General features: G+C 43.0%; 1 protein-coding gene across 2 annotated transcripts in view; it reads right to left on the bottom strand.

Annotated features, from left to right (window-relative positions):
- Nucleotides 1–15,860, bottom strand: part of Eif2ak4 (eukaryotic translation initiation factor 2 alpha kinase 4) — a 92,645-nt gene extending 76,785 nt beyond the window's left edge. Inside the window, exons 1-2 of one of the 2 annotated variants that reach the window (XM_021183477.2) lie at nt 15,626–15,860; nt 3,825–3,937 (exon numbers count right to left, since the gene is read on the bottom strand). In XM_021183477.2, coding sequence (XP_021039136.1) covers nt 3,825–3,937; nt 15,626–15,769 — 257 coding nt within the window. In that variant the 5' untranslated portion in view covers nt 15,770–15,860. Of the gene's footprint in view, nt 1–3,824; nt 3,938–15,625 lie in introns of those variants that run through there. The other variant, XM_029471630.1, reaches the window with a different exon arrangement.
- Nucleotides 15,861–24,271: the final 8,411 nt, after the last annotated feature.

Raw genomic sequence — 24,271 nt, 5'->3', positions numbered from 1 at the left:
CACCATTCTGCTGTGTGTGTGTGCTCTCACGTGTGCATGCCTCCTGAACACTAGTCGAGTGCATCATAGAAACCTGCCTATCCCATGGTTTGCATGCTGCTTCAGCCCTCAGAGTTCATCTAAGAAAACACTTTAAACTCAAGGAAATTACACAGTCAGCCTCCGGGTTTCCTTTATTCCTAACCAATAAACATCCATTAATAGCTCTCTGGGATTAAGCAGAATTTACGTCATTTTCCTGATGAGAAGGTGATTCATCACTTCCTGTTAAGCATTTCTAAGGGGTTCCTAGCATTTTACCTTGGTGAAGCCTTCCTGTGTATTCACCTAGTGTGCACTCTCTCAAGGCTCCATTACCACCCTGTAGAACAGGATGCTATAGTCAGGATCTTCCTGAACAGATAAAATCTGGGAGATACAAGTCTGTATTTTTTTAAAAAAACCTTAGTAATACCAATGTGTTGAGTCCACAGATGGCCTACCACACCCAGGATTCTCTCACACAGAGGAATCAAGGACCACTGTGCATAAGCGTTCTCCTATATCACATTATTTTAAACTGACTGGAGCAGTCCCTAGAATCAAGCCTTACACAATTGTTTCTGTGTGTGTCTTTGTGCAGGTGAATGTGTGTAGGTGAATGTGTGCATGTGCGTCTGTGCCTGTAGAGGACAGAGGTCAACATCAGGTACTGCTTCCTAGGAGCTGTCCCCCTTGATTTTGGAGACAGTCTCTATCGATGGAACCTGGGACTCCCTCATCAGGTGAGTCCCAGCATTGGCCAACACTTCCAGGGGACACCAGTGTTGGGAATACCATGCACACCAGCACGTTCAGCTTTTTATGTATGTGCTGGAAACAAGTACTCAGGTTCTTGTGCTTATTCATCAAGCACTGATTTATCCCTCCAGCACTTACATAATTAAAAAAAATGATCTATTCTTATGCTATGTGTATGCATGGTTGTTTTGCTGACGTTTATGTCTGTATGCCACAGTATCTGTGAAAGCCAGAAGAGGGTGTCAGATCCCTTAGGACTAGAGTTGCTGGCAGCTGTGAGCACCATGTGGGTGCTGGGATTTGAATGTGGGTCCTCTGGAAGGACAGCCAGTGTGTTTAACTACTCAGACAGTTCTCCAGCCTCTCCTATTTGGCCAGGTGTGGTGATGCACACCTTTAGTCTCAGGCAGAGGTGGGTGGATCTCTGTGAATTTGAGGCTAGGTAGTCAGCATATTGAATACAGGCCAGCCAGGGCTACACAACGAGACCGTGTCTCAAAAAAAAAAAATCTATACAGCAATATTAACAGAACTTGTCATGTATCATACTAATGCTTTATGTCCTTGACATGATAATTTTGTGTGGTTGATAAGAGTACTTTTAAACTTTCTAAGTTCTAAGCATTTCTATGTTGTTCTATGTTTAAGATTTATTTATTTACTTATTATATGTAAGTACACTGTAGATGTCTTCAGACACACCAGAAGAGGGCATTAGGACTTGTTACAGATGGTTGTGAGCCACTATGTGGTTGCTGGGATTTGAACTCAAGACCTTCGGAAGTGCAGTCAGTGCTCTTAACCACTGAGCCATCTCTACAGCCCCAAGTCATTCCATGTTTGTATCAAATGGACATATAATCTGTCTGCCTAGTTCTTTGAAGTTGGTAGCTTTTCGACCAGGGGAGTTTTGGTTTCCCAGGTGACATTTATGGAGATCTGCAGACTCTGGGTTATCGCAGCCCAGGAACAAGCTTTTAACAGGCAAGTCAGGATTGTGACTCAATTTTCCATCATGCACAGACCAGCTCAACTAACAAAGATCTCCTGTTAACCCAACAGGAGCTCCAAGGCAAGAAATTGTGCTCTAGGGCTCTCCTTTGTGGTCTCAGGCTCACAATCTTCCTGACTTAATTCTGGGACCATAGCATGGGCCTGCTGCCTGGTTCTAGTCTATTTGCTTTCAGAAATTACGCTATAATTAGTATTTCAGTATGCACATATCTGGGCTTTTCATGTTGACTTTTCAAGAACAAACATTTGAGTGCTTGAGTCTATGGCACAATAAAGAATATGTTACCTGTGATCTTTGGCCACAGATTCTGGCTCAAAGGCCCCACTGCCTTTGGAATTTCCTGGGTGGCAGAGCTCAGGAAAGCATATTATGTTCTTCATCACAAACCCTTTCAGCCAGAGCAGTGTTTATGAGGAAAGGTTAATGCTTGCTTGGGTGCCAGCACAGTATGAGGGTAAAGGTGGCTAGGATAGCTCCAGCCTTGACCATGGGATGAGATATTCCAACCATACCCCTGACCCCTAAGGAGGAAGGAGGTGCTGGAGACTGAGCTCAATCGCCATGGTCAATGACTTAATTACTGTTCATTCATGCCTAGAGAGCAAAACCTCGCCCAGTCCCCTGAACAGCAAGGCTCAAGGGTACTGTGAACTGCCAAGCATGTGGAAGAGCTGAGGATGGTGGCCTGGAGAGGACACTCAGATCCATACCCCTCCCTATGCTCTGGCCTATGCAGCCTTCTTGGGCTATTTTAGACCAAATCCTTTACAACAAACCAGAAAATTACTTGTTCTGAGTTCTGTGAGTCATTCTAGCAAATTATCTAATCTAAGGAGGTTGTGAGAATGCTCACGTTTACAACCACAACTTATACATCAAGAGCATGGGGGCTTGTACCTGGCATTTAAGCAATAACATTCTTGATAAAGTGAGCCCTGACCTAAGCCATCTGCACTAACGTAGTGTCAGCAAAGACACCATGTATACCGCACCATGAAGCATAAAACAAAAGCCAGAGAGCCACTGGCTTAATTTTATTTCATAAACTTAATTACATTTCTCATGAGTCAACCTCCCACAAGCATCTATGCATGCGCTCTCAAGCCTGCTGGAAGCACGGGAGTTACTGACTTCAGGAAGCTCAGACTGAACCAATGAGATTCTTCTTCACCATTTCTTAAATCCACAGCCTCCATTCGTGCCCCACCCACTGAGGAAAGGAGCACCTCCTTCCATTTGCCACCTTCCCCATGACCCCTCACCTGTCCCTGCACATTAAGCTAGAACTGCCAGACACTGTCCCAGCCAATCGGAGGTCCTGGGGATGCTTACAGCAGAGCCCACTGAGTCCTCATGGGGATGCTTTTGTTCTAGCTTCATGCCCAGTGGTGATGTCAGCTTCTTGAGTGCTTACATCTATGTGTAGTTTTGGTTTCCTCTCCCACTGGAGAATACTCAAGGTATTGGTGGGGAGGGACTCGGATGGTCAAGGTCTGCAGGGCTGGGGACAGCCCTGGAGCACAGGGGACAACCCTATACCACCTCGTCAGACTTATGCTGCTCCACTGAGAAAAACAGTAGCTCCATTCCTCTCTTTATTCCAGGCAGTGAAAGGCCGGGCAGGGCAGGTCAGGTCATCTCATCTCCAGTGGCTATAAAGGAAGCACTTTAAATGCTCGCCACATCTTTATCCTATATGTATAGACCTTCCTTCTCTCTAGATTACAAAGAATTAAATAAGCATGAAAGTTGCAAAAGCAAAAAGGTGGTCAATGAGTAAATACTAGCATCCAGTCAATGAGTGAATATTAGCATCGGTAGTGAGCACTCTACAGCTATATGCAGACTTAAAGGCAGCTTTGTAAAAAGTCTAGGGCTGATGTAGTGTTACTGAGATACAGGTGATGGGAAATGAAACGTTACATTGGCAGACAAAGGAAGGGCAGAGGAAATGCTCCCATCTGTAATGTTCCTATGCTGTCAAAACAGAAAGCGAAATGACACGGAAGCTTCTCACACAGGTACTCACACATCTGGGTATGTCGGCGGGCACTTAACCCTCAGTTCCACTTGCACATATACTTCTTCACCAGCTAGGCCCTGAGGGTAAAGAACTAAGTTGATTTCAGGAGGCTCTCTCACCTAAAAGAGAAAAGGAACACATCTTGTAGGGTTTTCCTCTTCCCGACCTGTCCCTGTACGCTGTTAGAGCTGCTTCACACCGTCCCAGCCAATCAGAGGATCAATTATCATTTTATGTGTATGGGTGTTCTGCTTGCATCTATCTCTGTGCACCATGCGTGTGCCTGGTGCCTGTGGAGACAGAAGAAGGCATCAGATCCCCTGGAACTGGAGTTACAGACAGCTGTGAGCTGCGAATCAAACTCCGAGCCTCTGGAAGAGAAGACGGTGCTCACAAGCACTGCGCCACCTTCTCTATCCCCTGGAGAAACAATCGTAATGAGAATGAGAATGATCACCTTAGTTGAAAAGTTCTATTCCCAAGTTTTGAAAGTACTTATGGTTTACAGAAGTATTCTGTCATGTTTCCAAAAGCATGGTTTAAAAGTGAAAATGTCAGAAAAAAATACATTTTCCTGTCAAAGGTATCAAAGGATTGAAGAAAAACACCCACTGGGCTTCCACTACTTAGAAGTTACTGGTTAACTATGTGCTAGGTGCTGGCCTGGAGGCGGAAGGTGAATCTAGACAGACCTGGCCCCATCAAACACATACAGACTAGAGGGCAGATGATCAGAGGCAAAGGACGGGGAGAGCCGCAAAGGAAGCGGGGCTGAGTGACCTGAACAGGTATAGTAAAAAAGACCACATGAGCAGGGGACACAGGTCAACCATACCTGCCTGAAATGCCTGGGGTGTGTTTCATATTGTAGAGGTTTTAGATTTTGAAATAGTTGTAGATTTTTAAAACTTTCTTTGGGGGAGTACTTTAGAATTCATATTTCAGATATTGAATGTTTTCATCCTGTATTTATATTGAAATCTGAACAGAATTGGCCCAGCCTGATCTCATCAAAAATATTTATGAGCAGCTTACAGTTGTCTCAATGGGCAATTTTTTGTTAGTACTTACAAGAAGCTAGCTCCTGCCTCCTCAGGACTCTTACATGAGCACTTTGATCATTTAATGTGTTTGAGGTATAAGGGAACATGCTCAGATGTGGTCACTGGGGAATGTTTAGGCAGATAAGCTGATCCTGGGCAGAGATGGGTGCCCCCAAAGGCCAAAAGGAGGCCAGTGGGCCTGGGGCATATGTGTGAAGGGCGATCAAGGAAAGCAGGTGTACTGAGAAAGGTCAGCCAGACAACAAACTCGGCAGGATTTAAAGATGGGCAATGATAAGATACAACATACACTTTAAAAAAACCACTCTGGCTGTTGAGGAATGAATGGGGAAGACTGAAGGCAGAAATAAAAATGAACAGGGCTGGGGGTGTAGCTCAGTGGTAGAGTGTTTGCCTTGCATGTATAAGGGTCTGGGTTATATCCCCAGCACTGTAAATTTCAAATAAACAAAAAAATCATTATAACGATTAAGCCAATGTTGGACATCCACAGAAGGAGGGAATGTGGGAGGGGGAAGAGAAAATGGATTTGAGATCAAGCTAAGAGAGATCGGGCAATGAAGGACACAAAGGAGAGGAAGGGTCTTGTGCCAGTTGATCCCTCAGGTGGTGAAGGATGAGAGCAGATTTTATGGCTGGGGCCATGGAGGCCACAGGTAGTGATCTTGACCTTCAGTGTAATGGGCATCAAACACAAGACAGTATGCCGAGGAGTGACAGCTAGGTGAGCAAGTGGACACTGCAAACCCAGACAGCTCCTTCAAGGCTGAATGTGAATAGGGACAGGGAACACGGCAGAGGTGGGTGCGCTGGGAGTGGTTGAGAGAGAGGGGATGATATGAACTCAAGGGAGAGATTTTGTTGTTGTTGTTTTGATTTTAAAGATAGGAAAGATACTAAAGCCCATGAGGGTGCTGGTGGGAACAGCCGGAAGAGCAGGCTGGCGTAGTGCGGATCCTGGATACAGCAAGGCAAGGAAGGTCAGCATCTAGGGAGTCAAAAAGGAGAGACAGTGAGGAGGAGAGGCTGGGGTTTCCTTAGAGGAGCCCAGAGGGTGGGGCAAAACCACTCTCCACCACAGCAGGACAGCATTGTGGCTTAAGATGCCAAGAGAATTCGCACAGGAGTTATTTTGTTGATAGGGAGAAAGTGGCTATCTGATGCTTCTGATGATATGTGACCATGCTTCTTACACAGCTACAGTTCAAAGAGTTATCATCATTACTTCAAAAATTAGCTGTGTTATGTGTGTGTTTATGTGAATGTATGCCACCTGTGGGCAGGTACTAAAGAAGCCAAAGGAAGGTGTTGGACCCCCTTGGAGCTGTAGTTACAGGCAGTCCTGGGCTGGGAAGCGCAGGTCCTTTGGCTGAGCCCCAAATAGCCTCACTTTCTTTTTGAAGTGTTTAATTAGGGAAAATGTCAAAGGTAAGTAGAGATAATGATAGGATAGAACCTTGTACCCACCATACAGTTTCTACAATTACCAATTTACAGCCAATCTTTTAGCTGAGGCTACTCCTCCTACCTGCCTTGCTTATTCTAAGTCCTATCAATCACTCTTTACCTATATTATTATTTATTTTCTGACAAGAGTCTGGCAAAGTTAGAAGATTATTTGGCTCCATTTTAGAGATAGACACATGAAGAGAAAGCTAGTCAAAATTTTACCTGTGCTTTCTACATCAAGACACATCTTTATAGACTATTATCTCACTGAACATAAATTTTGAAAAGACATTACAATCACCAATTAACATTCTGTTAAGAAATTATTTCTTGGAGGCTGGAGAGATGGCTCAGCAGTTAAGAGCACTCACTGTTCTTCCAGAGGTCCTGAATTCAATTCCCAGCAACCACATGGTGGCTCACAACCATCTGTAATGGAATCCAGTGCCCTCTTCTGGTGTGTCTGATGACAGCTACAGTGTACTCATATACATACAATAAATAAATCTTAAAAATTATTTTCTCTAATATATAGTACTTTAGAACAATACAGAATTTTTTTAGCATGTGTAGGATGAGCGGGTGCATGTGTGTGTATGGGTGCACGTGTATGTATGGGTACATGTGTGTGTATGGGTGCATGTGTGTGTATGGGTTCATGTGTATGTATGGGTGCATGTGTGTGCGCGTGTGTGTGGGGGGGTGAAAACACATTGTGTGCATTTTCATAGAGATGCCTGAGGTTGATGTCAGGGTATCTTTCTTGATCACCCTAGATTTATTGAGGCAGGGTTTCTTGAACCCAAAGCTTGCCAATTCCATCTAGACTAACCAGCCAGCTTGCCCCGGGGACCCTGTCTCTGTCTCTCAAGTATTGGGATCACAGGCAACCACCATGCCTGGTGGAGTCCAAGTTCTGGTCCTCAAGTTCGAGGCCCAATGCTTTCTCCACTGAGCTATCTTCCTAGGGCAGATATAGTATTTTTTTTTTTTTTTTTGATTTTTCGAGACAGGGTTTCTCTGTGTAGCCTTGGCTGTCCTGGAACTCACTCTGTAGACCAGGCTGGCCTCGAACTCAGAAATCCGCCTGCCTCTGCCTCCCGAGTGCTGGGATTAAAGGCATGTGTCACCACGTCCAGCTTCAGATATAGTATTTTAATACCAAAGGGAGAGCCAAGAACCATGGCTCACAGCTCTAATCCTAGTTTCTGGGATGCTGAAGCAGGAAGATGACACACAGACTAAGTTATCTCTGAAAACTGATCAACATTCCTTCTTGTCAGTTTTCTTCTAAGTGCTGAATGAATGTTTATTAGCTGATACAGACAGCATACCTGTGGTTGATCCTCTTACTGAATAGGAAGGAGAAGGGTTTGGCATCTATACTGGATTACCCATGAAAAAAATCATTTATAGTTAACACTGTAGATCCTACACTATGAACAATTCTAAGAATGCATTTTCTGCATCTTAAAAAAATGAACTTTCCAGTTATAAAATCACCTTCAAAGAGCTTTCACTTGAATTGTCTAGGTTTTTTGGACTGTGTGGTGCTGAAGGTGCTTCACACAACATCCCTTGAGTGCACATGCCTGCAAGGCCAGAGCATCCCAGCTAGGGCACTCTTGTTGATGATGGCCAAGCCAAGGATTGTCTTGTCTGCTTTGTGAAAAGTCATGCTGACCTTTCGGAGTTCCTCAGAATGACTACCCTGGAACCAGGCCGACAGTGAAGGCAAAGCTGGTAGAGACCACTGAGATGGAGAAGAGCACTGCACATTCAGAACTTTCCCTAGAACACTGGGGCCATCAGGTCTCCTGGAGTGAGCCTGGCTCTAGCTGCTCAGACCATTCTCTATCACACAGAAAATGAGTCTATCTGGATGTAACTAACCTCCTTGGGAAAGGGTCTTGCAGGCCATGGCTAAATGCTTGGAGTCACTGAAGCAGGAAGCAAACTTGAGGAGGCAGTAGTTCACTGGAGAACTACACAACACTAAGACACCCTTGCACTTAATGAAGTACAAATGAATCCATGTAAGGACTGCTCGAAAACTAGAGCAGAGGCTTCTGAGAGCCAGCTCCCAGGACCACTGGGGATCATGGAACGGTAATGGTCTATAGAATTCTGGGCTGAATAAAACATATCCAGTAAATATTCCTTGGATGGAGCAGCCACAGAGCCCCAGGTAGGTCACAGTCTAGATAACTCCACAGTGCAGCAACACCACAGAACCACGAGGGATGAAAGAGCCAGGGTAGCTAACACCAAAACCAATATTTAGAAACCAGGATAGAACATGACTTGAAGTGAGGAGACACCTGGCATAAAGGTTTCCACTTCCAGAGCCCAAGAGCCGAGTGATGGTGGTTCAGATGTAAGAACAGACCACAGCCACTTAGGAATGACCCAAGATGAGATGAAGCCTAACAACTTGCCACAGTGTGAGTTCCAAGCGAGGGTTACCCAAAGAAGGAAGAACAGGCCACAGAAGCAACAGGCTGGTTATGTTTAAGCCCCTTATTTTGGCTGACAGAATTTAATGGCTCCTGTAGTATTTCCCCTACAGATTACAGACTTTGGGGTATTTCTCAGAAAAGCCTACTAGTTATCCTCATTATCCAGTCTCTCCTTTACTTTGTAACAATAGAACCAGACAGTTTAGTTGGGTACATCTCCCAGGCTACTTTGCAGCTAGTTTTAGCCAATGAATTAATTTCTGGAAAATTAAGAGAATTGAGATCTGTCATTTGCTGGGCTAGTGATGGAGCTGTTGTTTGGCACATGGCATTTCAGTCCCCCGAACCACAAGGCTTTTTTGGGGTTTTGTTTATTTTTAAAGAATGATCATGTGAAATTTAGAGAAAATGATCTTAAGAGAAAATTTGTCTGGCCTTAGTGAGAGAGGATGTACCCAGTCCTACAGTGACTTGATGTGTCAGGGAAGGTTGGTACCCAGAGGGGGACCTCTCCCTTCTCAGAGGAAAAGGGTAGGTATGGTGGAGGGGCTGTGTGAGGGGGCTACTGGGAGGTGAGGTGGGGCTTCAATCAGGATGTTAAGTGAATAAATAAGTTAATGGAACAAACAAACAACAACAACAAACACAAAAGAAAAGGATACAACAGTTTCTGCTGATTTGGGGATTTGGTATATAGCCCAGGCTAGCCCTGAACTCAAGATCCTTCTGTCTCACCCTTCTGAGGGTTGACATTATGCGTTGGTACCATTGTGCCCAACTTCATATGCAGTTTCTTTACACATTTTTTTTCCAAACAGGTTGGAATAAAGCTATGAAGGCTGGAGTTCAGACAACGGTGTTAGAGCACAAGGGCACATCAAGGGCAGAGCATCCTTAGCAAGAAGGAAGAGCTCCTGAGCCCCAGACTTTTATGTACAAATATCACTGTTAGGTTCTCTGCCATGTGCAGCTAATTTAATACTAACCACCACCAACTTACTGAAAGAAAAATGACAAAAACAATAATGTAGAACTCAAATAATGAAATAACTCAAAGAAGAGTTCTTTCAGAGATTAGAACCTTAAACCTCAACAACTGAAAGTTCACCCTAAGAAGAAGCCCTTCCCACTCTCCAGGGTTCATATATATATACAGCCCTTCTCTTCCTCTGTACGACCATGAAGTGAAAGGCCTTGACAAAGGCTATATGATGGCTATTCTTGGTTGTCAACTTGACAGCATCTGGGATTAACTAAAGCCTACATGACTGGACACACCTATGAGGGATTTTTTTCTAATTAAACCATTAGAAGTGAGAAGTCATTCAGATCTTTGAGGTGGGAAGATCCACCTCTAACTGTACCACACCTTTGGCTGGCAGCCTATATAAAGGGCATGGAAGAAGAAAGTTTGCTCTTTTTCTTTGCCTGCTTGCTCTAGCCCTTGCTAGCAAGTCTATTCCTTCACTAGCATTAGAGCCTATTTCTTCAGGATTCCAGCATGCACTGAAGAACAGCTGAGACATCCAGCCGTGTGGACTGAACAACTTCGGGCTTCTGGGACTTTATATTCATAGGCAGCCATAGTGGGACTAGCTGGATCACAGTTTTTAAGTCATTCTAATACCCCTCTTCTCTGTGTGTAGATGGACAGTAGATAGATGATAGATAGATAGATAGATAGATAATCATTCTATAAATTTTGTTACTCTAGAGAACCTTGACTAACAATACAGACCCCAAAGCAAAAGTTGACTGACAAAAAAAAAAAAAAAAGCTTTACAACTGTGCCAAGCTAAATCTTCTTTCATTTTTTAAAAAGATGTATTTATTTATGTATGTGAGTACACTGTTGCTGTCTTCAGACCCACCAGAAGAAGAGTATCAGATCCCATTACAGATGGTTATAAGCCATCATGTGGTTGCTGGGAATTGAACTCAGGACCTCTGGAAGAGCAGTCAGTGCTCTTAACCATTGAGCCATCTCTCCAGACCCAATCTTTTTACTTTTTAAAAAAGCTGCTTAACAAAGCTTCTCTCAGGCACCTTTGTCTCCTAAACACTTGGGATCAGCAATATGAATTGGTTTAGGTACATGTCTGTGCTTGTTACACATACTAGAGGGAAGGGTCAATATCCTTAAAAGCTGAATATTTTAACTTCATGAAGCTGAAAATCTTCAGGTTCCAAGACTGAAAGGTATGGGGTGACAGTCCCATCATTAGACTTCACTGGGTTAGAAAACAGGCACCAAAGTGAGGATAAGGTTTGGGAAATTAATTTGTTATATAAACATCCATCAAACCCAGTGTGAATAATTGCTGAGTACACTTACAAGTCAGGAGTTACTGTGTATACATATGTATCTATCATAATTGTTAAGGAAAAAAGGCACACACTTTAACCAGTTTGAGGTATCTGTCTAGAATTGTTACCTAGTTTCCTGCTATCTGTCCTCCTTGCATTTGAAGGTAAACTTTAATCAGCATAGCTTCTTTTTTTCTCTTCCAAATGGAAATAGCATTCAGATGGAAGCAGCCTACATGAGACCAGGATAGAGCCATGGGGGAAGGGAGATAATCTGGGCAGCCTGCTTGTAAATCTGTACAGAACCAAAAAACGGAGACAGTGGACTGGAAGAATGGCTGGGTGGGCCCCCTGTATTATCACGAGGCCCTGAGTGAATTCTCAGGATCCACGGAAAACCCATATGTATCCACATGCCTATGTGTGCTGATAATCCAAGCTTTGGAGGGTAGAGGTAAGTGGAGGCAGCCTAGCCAAATGGTGAGCTTAAGGTACAGTGAGAGATCATGTCTCAATTAAAAACAAAACAAAACAAACAAACAAACAAACAAAAGACTACAAGTGGAAAGCAACAGAGAAAGATACCTGATATCCTTTTCTGGACTCAACACATATTGTGGTACACTGTAAGTATGCACACATGCACACATGCATGCACGTGCGTGAGTAAAAACAGACAGACAGACAGACAGACAGACACACACACACACACATCATATCAGGAAAAAAATGAAGACAGTTAACAGCCAGAAAGATACTAATGGCAAGTGCTCAGAAAATGGAATTAGATAACATTCCTCTAGATTTATATGAAATGCCTTAAATATTTATTTCCCTCTTTCCTCCATCTCTAAAACTGAATACTTTGTTTATAATGACCAAGTTTATCTTTTCTCAAACATTTGCTCATCAAATTAAAAAAACCAACAAACATTAGATTCTTTAAAATTTAATATGACCTTCAGCTCCATTTTGAACAAGCATCACAACATTCAGAATTTGTTCTAATAAATATTCGAACAGGATTTGGACCAGGTGCTATAGTTTCAATGTGTCCCTCAAAAGTATTAGAAAACTAATCGATCCTGGTCTACAAAGTGAGTTCCAGGACACCCAGGGCTATACAGAGAAACCCTGTCTCGAAAAAAAAAAAAAAAAAGATGACAAAGAGATACACAAGCACACAGGAATACCCTCCTTTGGTATGCCATGCCTTCTGCTATTTATGATCAGCAAGGTCCTCACAAGGTGTAGCCCCTTGATTTTAGACTTTCTAGGCTCTAGGACTGTAAGAAATAAATTGTGCTTTGGTCTTGGTTTATAAAGTTTCCAATCTGTAGTAGCATGTTATAGCAGCAGAAAGTGAAAGAAGAAGGTATCAGGCAAGGCCATTTAAACATTCACATTGAAACAGGAAAATTCAGTACAGTGAATGGCAACAATGTTAAACACCGAGGACTGTTAAGAATGTATAATAGTTTAAAACAATGTTATAACAGCATTGATAATTAAAGAGATAGTGGCAAGGAATAGATGCAAATACATTTGGGAATTGCTAACATCAACTTTGGAAAGCTTTATACCAAGCACTGGAATGGAAGGGTTAGCAACCTCTGTGTGTGTGTGTGTGTGTGTGTGTGTGTGTATAGAGGCAACACTTCAGATTGGCAGCAGAAGTGGAAACTTCACCTGTTTCTCAGACTGTGAGAATGGACAGCACCCGGAGAACATGATCTAGACCCTCTTGAAAAAGATATTTCTACATTTATTTGATGGAAGCTTTAAAAAAATGAAGTCTCTGGGTGTGGTGGCACATGCCTTTAGTCCCAACACTCAGGAGTCAGAGGCAGGTGGAGCTCGTGTGTGTCATGAAATAATTAAATAATTTAAATAACTAAACAAAAACATCTGACGACTTATCCTCTTTCTTTTCTTTCTTTCTTCCTTCTATTTTTTTTATGGTAACACTGGAGCAGGGGGAGGGTCTTTTTTCCCCCAACTTTTGTTTCTTAGTGCTGAGAAATCAAACATAGGATGTGCTAGGCAAGCACCCACCCTCAGATGAGGAAGTGCTTTGTAGATGGGGAAGAGGGAAATAAAATACCCATGTGGTTCAGAAAACAAGTAGTTCATTTTGATTCTGTTAAAAATTTTTAACTGCATAAATTACATAAATATGTCTATGATTAATTTAGGAGAAAATTTTTGTTTCATGTTACCACAAATAAAATTTCCCTAACATATATCTACATTTTTACCATTGAGTAAGAAAATAGACCTTAGAAGAGAAAAATAAATCAATGACTAAGAACAGTTCAGAGATGGGCAGTGGTGGCGCACGCCTTTAATCCTAGCACTTGGGAGGCAGAGGCAGGTGGATTTCTGAGTTCAAGGCCAGCCTGGTCTACAGAGTGAGTTCCAGGACAGAGAAACCCTGTCTCAAAAAACAAAAAACAAAAAATAAACAAACAAAAAAAGGAACAGTTCAGAGAAAAAGAAAAGAAAAAACATGAACATGATTTCTAACCAATGAAATACAAATTAGATGGGACAGGTTTCATTCATTTACTGTCAAAATGAAAGGACAGAGCATGCAATGTTGACAAAGGCTAAAGAGATAAGTGCACTCATAAACGACCAGTGGACCCAGAGACAGAAGGAAGGAGGGAGGGTTTGCAATGCCTCCTAAGGGAGGAAGCAGACCCTCTGCTGATACGGAAAGCTAGACAAGATAAATAAGTACTATTTTTTAAATGTCCTTGAATTATAAACTATATCTTAAATGATTGATGCCCAAACTTTTAAATGTGTAAATTTTTGATATACACTCTGAACTGTTTGACTATCCATGAATGAAATGTTTCAAAGCTGACATTTAATCCATGACATATCCCCCAAAAGTTAAAAAAAGTGATCTGAGTTTACTGGCAGTAAACTTGACCTGAAATGAGAAGAGGTCATGGTCCTCACTGTGTTCAGGCTGACATTTGCATATTCATACATTTATTTCATTGCGTTTACATTTTGAACACACCCCACAGGCATGGAAGGAGGAGGCACATACACCCCGGATTATGTGTAAGAACACTTCTGAATTCTGAAAACTACTAGGCCTCAAGGGTTCTAGATTCAGGATAGTGGCACCGAATAACCTTTCCCTGAAGAAAGGCAAGTAGCGGGTGCTAATGAGAGCTTGTTCAAAGAGTAACCTCTGACTCATCAGACTGAGCATCAGTTATTTGCCTGAAAGGCCTATGAAAGAAAGTGTTGGTGATATTGCTTGTGATCCAGAGCCAGAGTCTACTACTGAATAACTCTACCTGCCTTTTACGGTATCTCTGTGTTAAGTCTTCTTGGTTATAAAGGCCACCGTGAGCTGTAAATTCCTGGGCTAACTGGGATCAGCTATAAATTCTTAGGATTATCAGTATCATTACCTAAAAGTGGCTGATGGTTTTCCTTCCATTTTCCTGCACCTTGGGAACATAAAACTAAAACAAAACAAAACAAAAAGCCAGCTGGGTCTACCTGAGTTCCCCGCACATTCTGTAACACTATTCTGGTGGCTTAGGCCCTACTTCCTGGTTCCCTGGAAACAGAGAAGTTGCCGGATGACCTGTAGGTTATCTTACTATTTACCAGAAGCATGTATAAACTGTATGTAAATTACAAATAAGGCCTAGAAAAGTAAGCTTCCTGCCGGCAGCAGGGGTTTTGGGCGTGTTTTACCCATGACTGTGTTCCTAGCGTCTAAATCATTAAATTAAAAAGTATATTGGTTTAGTGGGAGAATCTTGGCCCTGACAGCTTAAGTAAAGCCTTTTCCTAAAGAAATACTAGATACTGAGAAAAGGCAGACACTGTGAGTTAAAGAAGTAAGGCAGATGGAGGAAAGAAGTACTTTCAAACTTCAGGAACATTTTAGTTCTGCAGATACACTATTCCAGGATAGGGAGAGACTGTCACTGCCCTCAGCCTAACTTCCACACAAAAAAGGAAAGTGATGTTTTAAATAGAACTCGGTAAACACTGCATTACAGCGACAATAAACGTGTTCTATACCTATTCCTCAAAAGTCTCGGAGGAAGGTACAAAAAGTTCTTCCACACCGGAAACGGGATTTACACAGTGTGACCTGGGAGTCTGCTGAGAGCACAAGACCTGGACCCACGCCCCCTAAGCATTCCCAGCACAAAGCAGCAATGAGCGACTATGAATGTGCAGTCACAACCCACCTCGAGGCCTGGGGCGAGTCGGGGTGGGGAAGAATGGTTGGAAGGACGAAGGGTGGTTAGGGGACGTCAGTGGGAATAAGAAGCACAGCAGAGAGAGGAACCCAACCGGGGAAAAAGAGAATTCAGCCCAGGTGCTGCCTTCTCAAGACCAGCGGCGGTGCAGAGGCAGAAAGTGAGGGTAGTGGAACTGCAAGATGAAAAGCCTGCAGGATCTAAGTGGTCGCCCCAGACTGGAGGCGTCTGGCTGGGCTCCTAGACAGGAGAACACCGGGCCAGACCAACCACGTTCCTACCCGTCCGCGCGCATCCGGCCGCAGATCCTGGAAGTCCGAGCCGTAAATGGCCTCCAGGGCCTGCAGCTCGTGGTCCTGTCGCTGCGAATAGCTCTCCTGCGGCTCAGCCCGGCCGCGTCCAGAGGCCCCACGGCCCCCAGCCATGGCGGCCGGGGCAGGCGCAGCGGCCTAGGCGAGGTAGCGGTGATTCTGGGGTGGGTAGGGGAGCTCCGGCCCGCGCCTCGACCGAGCTGGGGGCGGGGCCTCGAGTCGGAGTCGGGCCTGGGGGAGGGGTCTCGAGCTGATGACAGGCCTAGGGGGTGTGGCTCTGCTCTGGGGAGGCGCTTTAAAGACAGGATCTCCAGCGGGAGACGAACCTGGGGGCGGAGCCTCGAGCTGAAGACCGGCCTAGGGGCGTGACTCTGAGCAGGTGAGAGGGCCTTGGGCGGAGCCTAGGCCAGGAGGCGGGTCTGAAGGCGGGGTTCTCCGCGGCTGACTCCTTTGGCCCACTCCGGAGAAGGCCAGTGGGCGGGGTTTTGCTCCAACTTCCCAGGGCCCAAGACTTCTAGTAGAACAAGAGTAGGGGAAAGCTTTGCCTTCTTCCTGAGGGGAGAAATTGAGTCAGGAATTGCCAACATACTTTGGAGAGCCAGTCTCTCAGGTCAAAGTGACAACACATATTAGTTTTCACAAAACAAGTATGTAGCAGAAACAGGCGCTGGAACTCCTTCACCCTGCCTGGATAGCGAGAGGAAAATTTTAGAGTGCAGTCATGAGTTAAATCGTTTATCTTACCTGACCTTCCCAGAATGAGACTACTGGGAGGAAAAAAACGTAAAACCTGTTTCCCACATTCGTTACTCTTGAATCATTAATTAAATGTCTCATGCATGCTCTCTGGACTCTCTGAAATTCTTGCCTTGCATTTTCAACTCCCACAAAGAGAATTATCCGACCAGTTCATTTAGTGTAAATTTGAGCGTTCGCATTCATGTAAAATGTTGCACCCTACTTTACATACTTAGGGATGTATTTGTGTCCATATGAGTCAGGGTCTCCCTCTGCAGCATGGTCTGGCCTTGAATTCATAGTAATCTTCCTATTTTATCCTCTCAGCGCTAGGATCATGAGACCATGCCACCATCCCTATTTGACCATATTTTTTTTCATGCATATAAGTAACCTATCTATTCAGACATTGCTATTGCTTTGTTGTCTACCTGCTGTAGCTTGATTCAGAAAAAAAAAATGCATTATCATGCCTCAAGTTAGGTTAGGTGACATGTCTCTGTCAATCTTGTTTGCATCTATCTTGTTCACTTAGTAATGTTGACTTAGGCATCTCACCTTCATTCATCACTCTGATCAGATAAGGTAACACAAAGGCCTTTTAGAAACCATCTCCTCCCTCCTTCAGCTGGAGACCTGTTCTGTTTCCAGGGACCCCTGCCTGGATACATGGCAGAACTCAACAAACAGTGAAGATATTTGTTGAGTGCTGCCTTTTTTTTTTTCCAGTTCTCACATTCAAACTGTCATCATGTCCCCAGTTTCCCCCTAAGCTGCAGCCCATTTTTACCACCTCTTCACTGGCTCTCTATTCGGCCGTCTTCATCCTTGTCTCACGTTAAGCAGCTCTTCCTATTGTAGCCAAAGTAAAGTTCTTAAATCACAAATATGGTCACACTAATCTCTAAAATCCTTCCATTTTCAACTGCTCTTTTTCTATTACAAAAGAAAAACTCAATATGGATTTTTTTCAACATAAAAGCAGAGGAAACATTATAATAACCCAGGTATTTGTCATCCAAGTCCACAATGTCAGATGTCATCACCAGTATTGTTTCATTTTCTCCATCCTTAGGAGTGCTTTAAATATCAAATATTGTGGGCTTTGTTTATAAAGAAGCATGTGTGTAACAGAAAAGGACATTTGAAACCCATATAAGGTTACCATTACACCTTAAAGTGTAACACTGTCTATGTTATTAATATCTGTATAGTAAATTAATGCAAAATAATAAAAATACTTTTATTTAATAAAACAATAATTATTGTGTGACAGTCTTTTCCTGGGGTGACACAACACACACACACACACACACACACACACAAATTTACCACAAAGTAACAAATGCACCAATATATAACTTGATGAACCATTGGGGTTGTTATTGGTGCTACTAATAGAAATGTGGGTGAGGAGTTACTTAAAGGAGCAGGGATGACTTAAAAGCAGCTACACCAGCAAAAACCACACCCCAGCAAGAGGGAAGACCCTGGAAGCTACTATTGTGAGCTACCTGCACAGCTTGCAGGGAGCCCCACACTCCACAGTCCTAGAATCTCTGTGAGTTACCCAGGCCAGAGTCTTCTCCCTAGAAGTTGTTCACCTTTTTTTTTCTACTGCTGGGAAGGAGGGGGTGTTTATTTTCTGGGATTGTGAGCATCTGCCTCTCACCTGGAGGTGATGTTTCAATTCAGAGAGAACCCATAGAACAAGTGACCATATAGACATGTAGAAAAGGGTCCTGCTTATTAAGAAAATTTCACTGTATCATTAATGGATAATAGAAATGTTAAACCAACAATTTGCTACCAAGTAATTCAAAATGAAGAGAGTTTTGTTGTCCATATATCTATGACACATAGGACCATAAGTATCCAATGTTGACCATGGGATAATTTAAGTGAAAGATCATGTGAATTCTTTGAATGATTCTTGCAACCCTTATATAAGTTTGTAATTAATTTAATGTCACAATTTCAAAATAAGAAACTAGAAACTGTCAACTGTATTCCAAAGTAGAAATTTTGTGTTACCATTAGTGTTTCAAAGTTCTGGTCCTTGTCCCTGACAGGAACTTTGTTAGTCTTTAACTTTGAAACATTGTAACAGAGGTGCAACAATGTTTCAACTTACTGGTTTGAAAAAGCACCCTTATTTTCCCCAAGTTTACAGACATTCAGGTAGGTAGTTTAGAGAGTTCCCATATGCTCTCTCCCTCCAGAGCTTTCTCCAAACTCTTGTTATTACAGTCATCTAGTGTTGCTATTGAATATATAGAATCCCAGGACAGAAACTGTATGTGCAGAGACTGACTGATCAAAACTGCAGTGATGTGAGGTTCAATTGTTTCAAGTCCAGAAGCTAATTATCTCATCTGGGGCTAGCTTTAGCACCATGAATACCATTCCTTACCCAGGTCTATGTTAGAACTAGTATTCTGTGACTAATAGATAATTCTTATCTATTAATTTTGCAGACAACTAAGCCAAGAGGTAAGAATGACATCAGATAGCATCAGACGCCTATAAACCTTCCCCTATCTTGCTGTAATGACCTCTCTGATTATCATCAATGTATTTAAAACTTGTGACTTGTGGCTTTCTTTATTCAGTAAAACACAAGGAAACAGCTTCCAGCTGGAACATACAACCTAGAACTGGTTTCCTGGGCCATGACCACTCAAAATAGCTTCAGAATAAACTGTCCCTTATTCTCTTTAAGGCAGGAGCTGTTTTTTGTTTTTATTTTTTTATTTTATTTTATTTTATTTTTTGTCTAGAGGCTGCCTTATTACTAGCTAACTTTCATAGATTATATTAGGGTTCAATGTTGTACAAATACAGATTGTAATTTATCCAGTATTACTTTACTATGTATGATAGTTTGTATACCTAAAGAGACTCCACATTCCACTCACTTGTCTCTTAGATAATTCTCTTTAGACTTTAATAGCTGGTGTTTTAGTTGTTTTTCTATTGCTGTAACAAAACACTAAAACCAAGGTAACTTGTAAAAGAAAGCATGCAATTCAGGGCTCAAGGTTCCAAGGGGCTAGAGTCCATGATCATCACAGTGGGGGAACAGGCAGTAGGCAGCAGGCAGCAGGCATGGCCCTGGAGCAGAAGCTGAGAGCTTACATGTGATCCATAAGTATAAGATAGAGAGAGCTAACTGGGCTGCTGTGGCTTTTGAATGCTCAAAGCCAACACCCAGTGACACACCTCCTCCAACAAAGACACACCACTTAATCCTTCCCAAACAACCTCACTAACAGCTGAGCATTCAAATATATAAGCCTATGTGGGACATTCTTACTCAAGTCATCACAGTTAGATGTCTACTATTTATAAGAAACATCAAATGGCACAAAATACTAAGTATAAGTAGGAGATTCTCACATGGCTGTTTTATAAAGAGAATGGGGCCCAAGGGGTTTGAGTGTTTGTTGTTGCAGTGGGTGTTATAGCACTTCAATGGAACCCTGCCTGAAGCTATTATGAATTTTTCAGTTTTACTGTCTTAGTTAAGGTTTTACTGCTGTGAACAGACACCATGACCAAGGCAACTCTTATAAGGACATTTAATTGGGGCTGGCTTACAGGTTCAGAGGCTCAGTCCATTATCATCAAGGTGGGAGCTTGGCAGCGTTCAGGCAGATATTGGTTGGAGGAGTTGAGAGTTCCGAAGGCAGCAATGAGAAGATTGGCTTCCAGGAAGCTAGGATAGCAGTCTTAAGCCCATGCCCGCAGTGACACACTTCCTCCAAAATAGTGCCACCTCCTAATAGTGCCACTCCCTGGGCCAGGCATATACAAACCATCACATTTACTGTGTCAAGATCATCCTTTCTCTCTAAGCCAGTTGAGCCTGGATTTCTATGAACTATTCTGGTAAGAAGACTGTGTGAAATAGGCTTTAACAAAATAGAACAGGGTGAGGGTTGTGGTTCAGTATTAAAGTAGTTGACTCATATGCATGGGGCCCTTGGGCACTGATGTCTGGGGCTGGAGAGATGGCTCAGCAGTTAAGAACACTGACTACTCCTTCCAGAGATCCCCAAATTCACTTCCCAGCAACCACATGGTGGCTCACAGCCATCTGTAATGGGATCTGATGCCCTCTTCTGGTGTGTCTGAAGACAGCTACAGTGTTCTCGTATACATTAAATAAATAAATAAATATTGAAAACAACAACCAAACCCTAACATCTCAGGAGAAAAGAGGGGGAAGAGCCAGGAAATGCAACAAAAGGACAGAGAGCAACAGAAAATGAATAGTAAGTACATCAGAGGATAGGTTGCAACTATTTCTCAATTTTAGAAGGCCTGCTTCATCGACGATGTCACTGCTGCTTCTTGGTGGATCTGAATGCTCGCCAGTGGTCTTTTCTGATGAGCAAAAGCACGACTTCCAAAACCTGCAATTCAGTTGCTCAGGTCGGTCTGGAACTCATTCCATAGTCAAGGCACACCTTAAGCAAGTGATCCTCCTGCCTCAGCCTCTGAGGAGCTGGCATTAGACCTGACCCAGTTCTTTTACTCCTGGGGTTTGTCATCTTTCTGGGCCTGAAATAGGAAAAATATTTATTAGTAGGCGTTGCCTCTCCCCTGATGATGCAGATATAGGCCGGATTAGACAATATTAAAAGTAGATACAGGCAGGTTTATTAGGAGGCAGCTCTCAGGTGGGATCCCTATCTCACAGGCAGAGGTCAGTGAAGCCACGCTTCCAGGCCAAGGCAGGTGAGTTTTATGAGCCTGGGCACAGGGTGATGATGTATGAGCTAGAAGCTAGGATTGTGCCCATACACAGTCAAGGACTGAACCCCTGGTGGCCACTCTTTTGGTGGGTTGTGTGAAACTCGAAGAGGAGGAATGATGATAGCCTCATGTTAGCCCTGAGGTTTTCCAAGCAGACAGGGGAGGTTTCGCTGTGCAGACAGGGTTTGGGGAAGGAGGGAAGACGGGGTTTTCCCAGCCTGTGCAAGGATGCGTAGGGGTTCCAGCCTACTATTCATCTCTCCCAGTGGTCAAGAGGGTCAAATGCATTGTTTGTTTAATTGTATCTCTGGGGAGAGATAAGTGGTGCTCTAACACTGAACCACATCCTTAGCCCAACAAAGTCTCTTAGCACAGTGCTCAACCCCACAGCACTTACTAGGGGCCTGCTTTTCTCCCGGTTCAGATTCCAGGAGAACATTGACTCCTCTTTGCTCTGTAATAAACATGTTGCCCAGAAATTGACCAATGCAGTTTCTTTCTGCTAAGCAAAATCTGCAGTGCAGTCCCTGGACAGTCAGTCTGGGCCATCCCACACGTGGTTCTGCATGGCTGGTGCATGCCCTGTAGTCAAAATGTTGGATCAGAAGCCTTTAATCTTAGCACTATGGCCATTCCAGACCAGAAATTCTGAGTTGCAGGGAGCTACTGTGGGATGCTGAGTGATGTCTCTGGCTGCTGTCTATCGTGGGCTGACTGTATAGAGCAGACTGGGTTTGAACTTGCTCATTGTGTCTTACTTTGCATTTATGTCACCAATAGTTTGATCATTTTCCTATGCTTATTTGAAACCCTTGTATCTTCTTTTTTACCTGACCTACGGTGCACCTAAAGTGTTGAATTGTCTTATAACTGAGTTTAGAGAGCCATTTATATATTCTCAATGTACATTCTTTATCATCATATATGTGATTGTTAGCATACCTTTTCATTCTCTTGACAGTGTTTTCTAGAGAACAGTAGTTACTTTTGGAACCAATGATTTTTTTTTTTCATTTGACAATAGAATCACACACACACACACACACACACATACACACACACACACATATATAAACACTCACAAAGATATACACACAAGCACACACATGTTAAGCATGTACCTATGCAGTTCTGCACCATGATTCCATTCCTGTAATATACTAAGAAACACACATTTAGTAATAGAAAGAGGATAAGTGCTGGCCTATGGCCAAGACTAATTGACGAGGAGGAGGAGAAAGGGATCCACAGAAACTAAATGTCCATTTTGCGGGTGATGTATACATTCATTATCTTGTGGTACTCGTTATCAGGACTAGGGTTACAGCTTAGCAGAGTACCTGCTTGGCAAGTACAAGGCCTTAGGTTCTATCCCCAGCAAGGCAAAGCAAAGTAAATAAAGTTAAAACGCTGCACTAACCATCAAAGTGTAATGTGTCACATATCTGCTATATCCTAACATGCTGGTAAAAGAAATTCCTCTCTTTGCAGTGGCTTATTAATCCAAAAATCTAAAAAACATGTTGCTTTGGGTTTCTGTATGTTCAGTCAAGGGTCAACCCAACAGGTTTAGAATCTATAAACATACATTTCAAGGCTTGTTAGGAGTGGTTTTGTCTGTCTGAAGTCCCCAAGCCTCTCAGCATACTTGGAGATTCTCTTATTCTTTAAACCCTCTCCTTCCTTCTTCCTTCTTTCCTTTGTGATACAAAATTCTTCATTTCTGAAGGATATTGTCACTGAATGGATAACTCAGTCAATCATTCTGTTCTTTCAGCAATAATGAAAAAAGGTGTTTTTAAGATTTTTATGTGGCATAAGATAGTTGTCATATTTAGGGGGTGCAGCACAGTGACACTGCTATATGCGTATGCAATGTGTGAGGACCAGATCGAGATGTCCACCATCTCAAATGCTGTACATTTCTTTGTGTTAGGAATACTCAAGGTCCTCTGTGATGTGGCTGTTCCTGGTTGTCAACTTGACTATATCTGGAATGACCTACAGTCCAGAATTGGAGGGCTCACCTGTGATCCAAATTGTGAGGCTGGAAGACACAAGTTTCTGACCTGGATCGTGGCATGGAGATCTTGAGGCATAGTGGTCATAAAAAGCTTAGGCCCAGGTATGGTAGTACATGCCTTTAATCCCAGGAGACTGAGGCAAGCAGATCTCTGAGTTCAAGGTCAGTATGGGACAAAGCAAGTTTTAGATGCAGGTGTGATACACACCTTTAATCTGGGTCATACCTTCTGCTGCAGGCCTGCATAAGGACACTGGAAGAAGGAAGATTCAGTCTTCTTTGGCTGCTTGTACTTACATCTGTTGGAAACTATTTCTTCAGGATTCCAGCCTATACCAGAGACTAACTGAAACAACCAGCTTCATGGGACTGAGCAGCTACTATTGTCTTGGACTTCCCATTCATAGCTGCTCATTGTTGGGTTAGTTGGACTACAGACTGTAAGTCATTACAATAAATTCCCTTAATATATAGAGACCTTCCATAAGTTCTGTGACTCTAGAGAACCCTGACTAATACATTCTCTTTTCTAGATATTTTGGAAATATACAATTGTTGCCTACCTGAGTTAACCCATTAGGCTGTAGAACATTAAAAGTTGTGTGTTATTTATGTGTATGTGTATGCATGTTCACGTGTGTGCAGAAGCCTGAGGTTGGCTGTCTTTCTTGATTACTCTCCACCTAATTGAGGAAGGGTCCCTTGCTCAGCCCAGAGCTTGCCATTTTGGCTTGTCTGGCTTGCCAGCTGGCTCTGGGAATTCTGTCTTTGTATCTCAAGTGTTGAGATCATAGGTACACTACCATTCCCACCCAGCTAGACAACTCTTAGCTTTTCTATGCTACTTAACTGTTGTCTATGTTTCTCTTCTATTGCCATATAAAACACCATGATCAAGGCCATGTATGAAAGGAAGCATTTAAGAACTTGTGGTCCCAGATGGTTAAGAGTCCATGATCATCATGGCTGGGAGCATGGCGGCAGGCAGGCTGACATTGCCCTGGAGCAGTGAGTGAGAGCTTACATCTTGAGATAACAAGAGAGAGAGAGAGAGAGAGAGAGAGAGAGAGAGAGAGAGAGAGAGAGAGAGAGAG

Source organism: Mus caroli, chromosome 2 (assembly GCF_900094665.2).
Source record: "Mus caroli chromosome 2, CAROLI_EIJ_v1.1, whole genome shotgun sequence".
In the NCBI taxonomy this organism is placed as follows: domain Eukaryota; kingdom Metazoa; phylum Chordata; class Mammalia; order Rodentia; family Muridae; genus Mus; species Mus caroli.
This window is presented reverse-complemented; position numbering and strand designations above follow the sequence as displayed.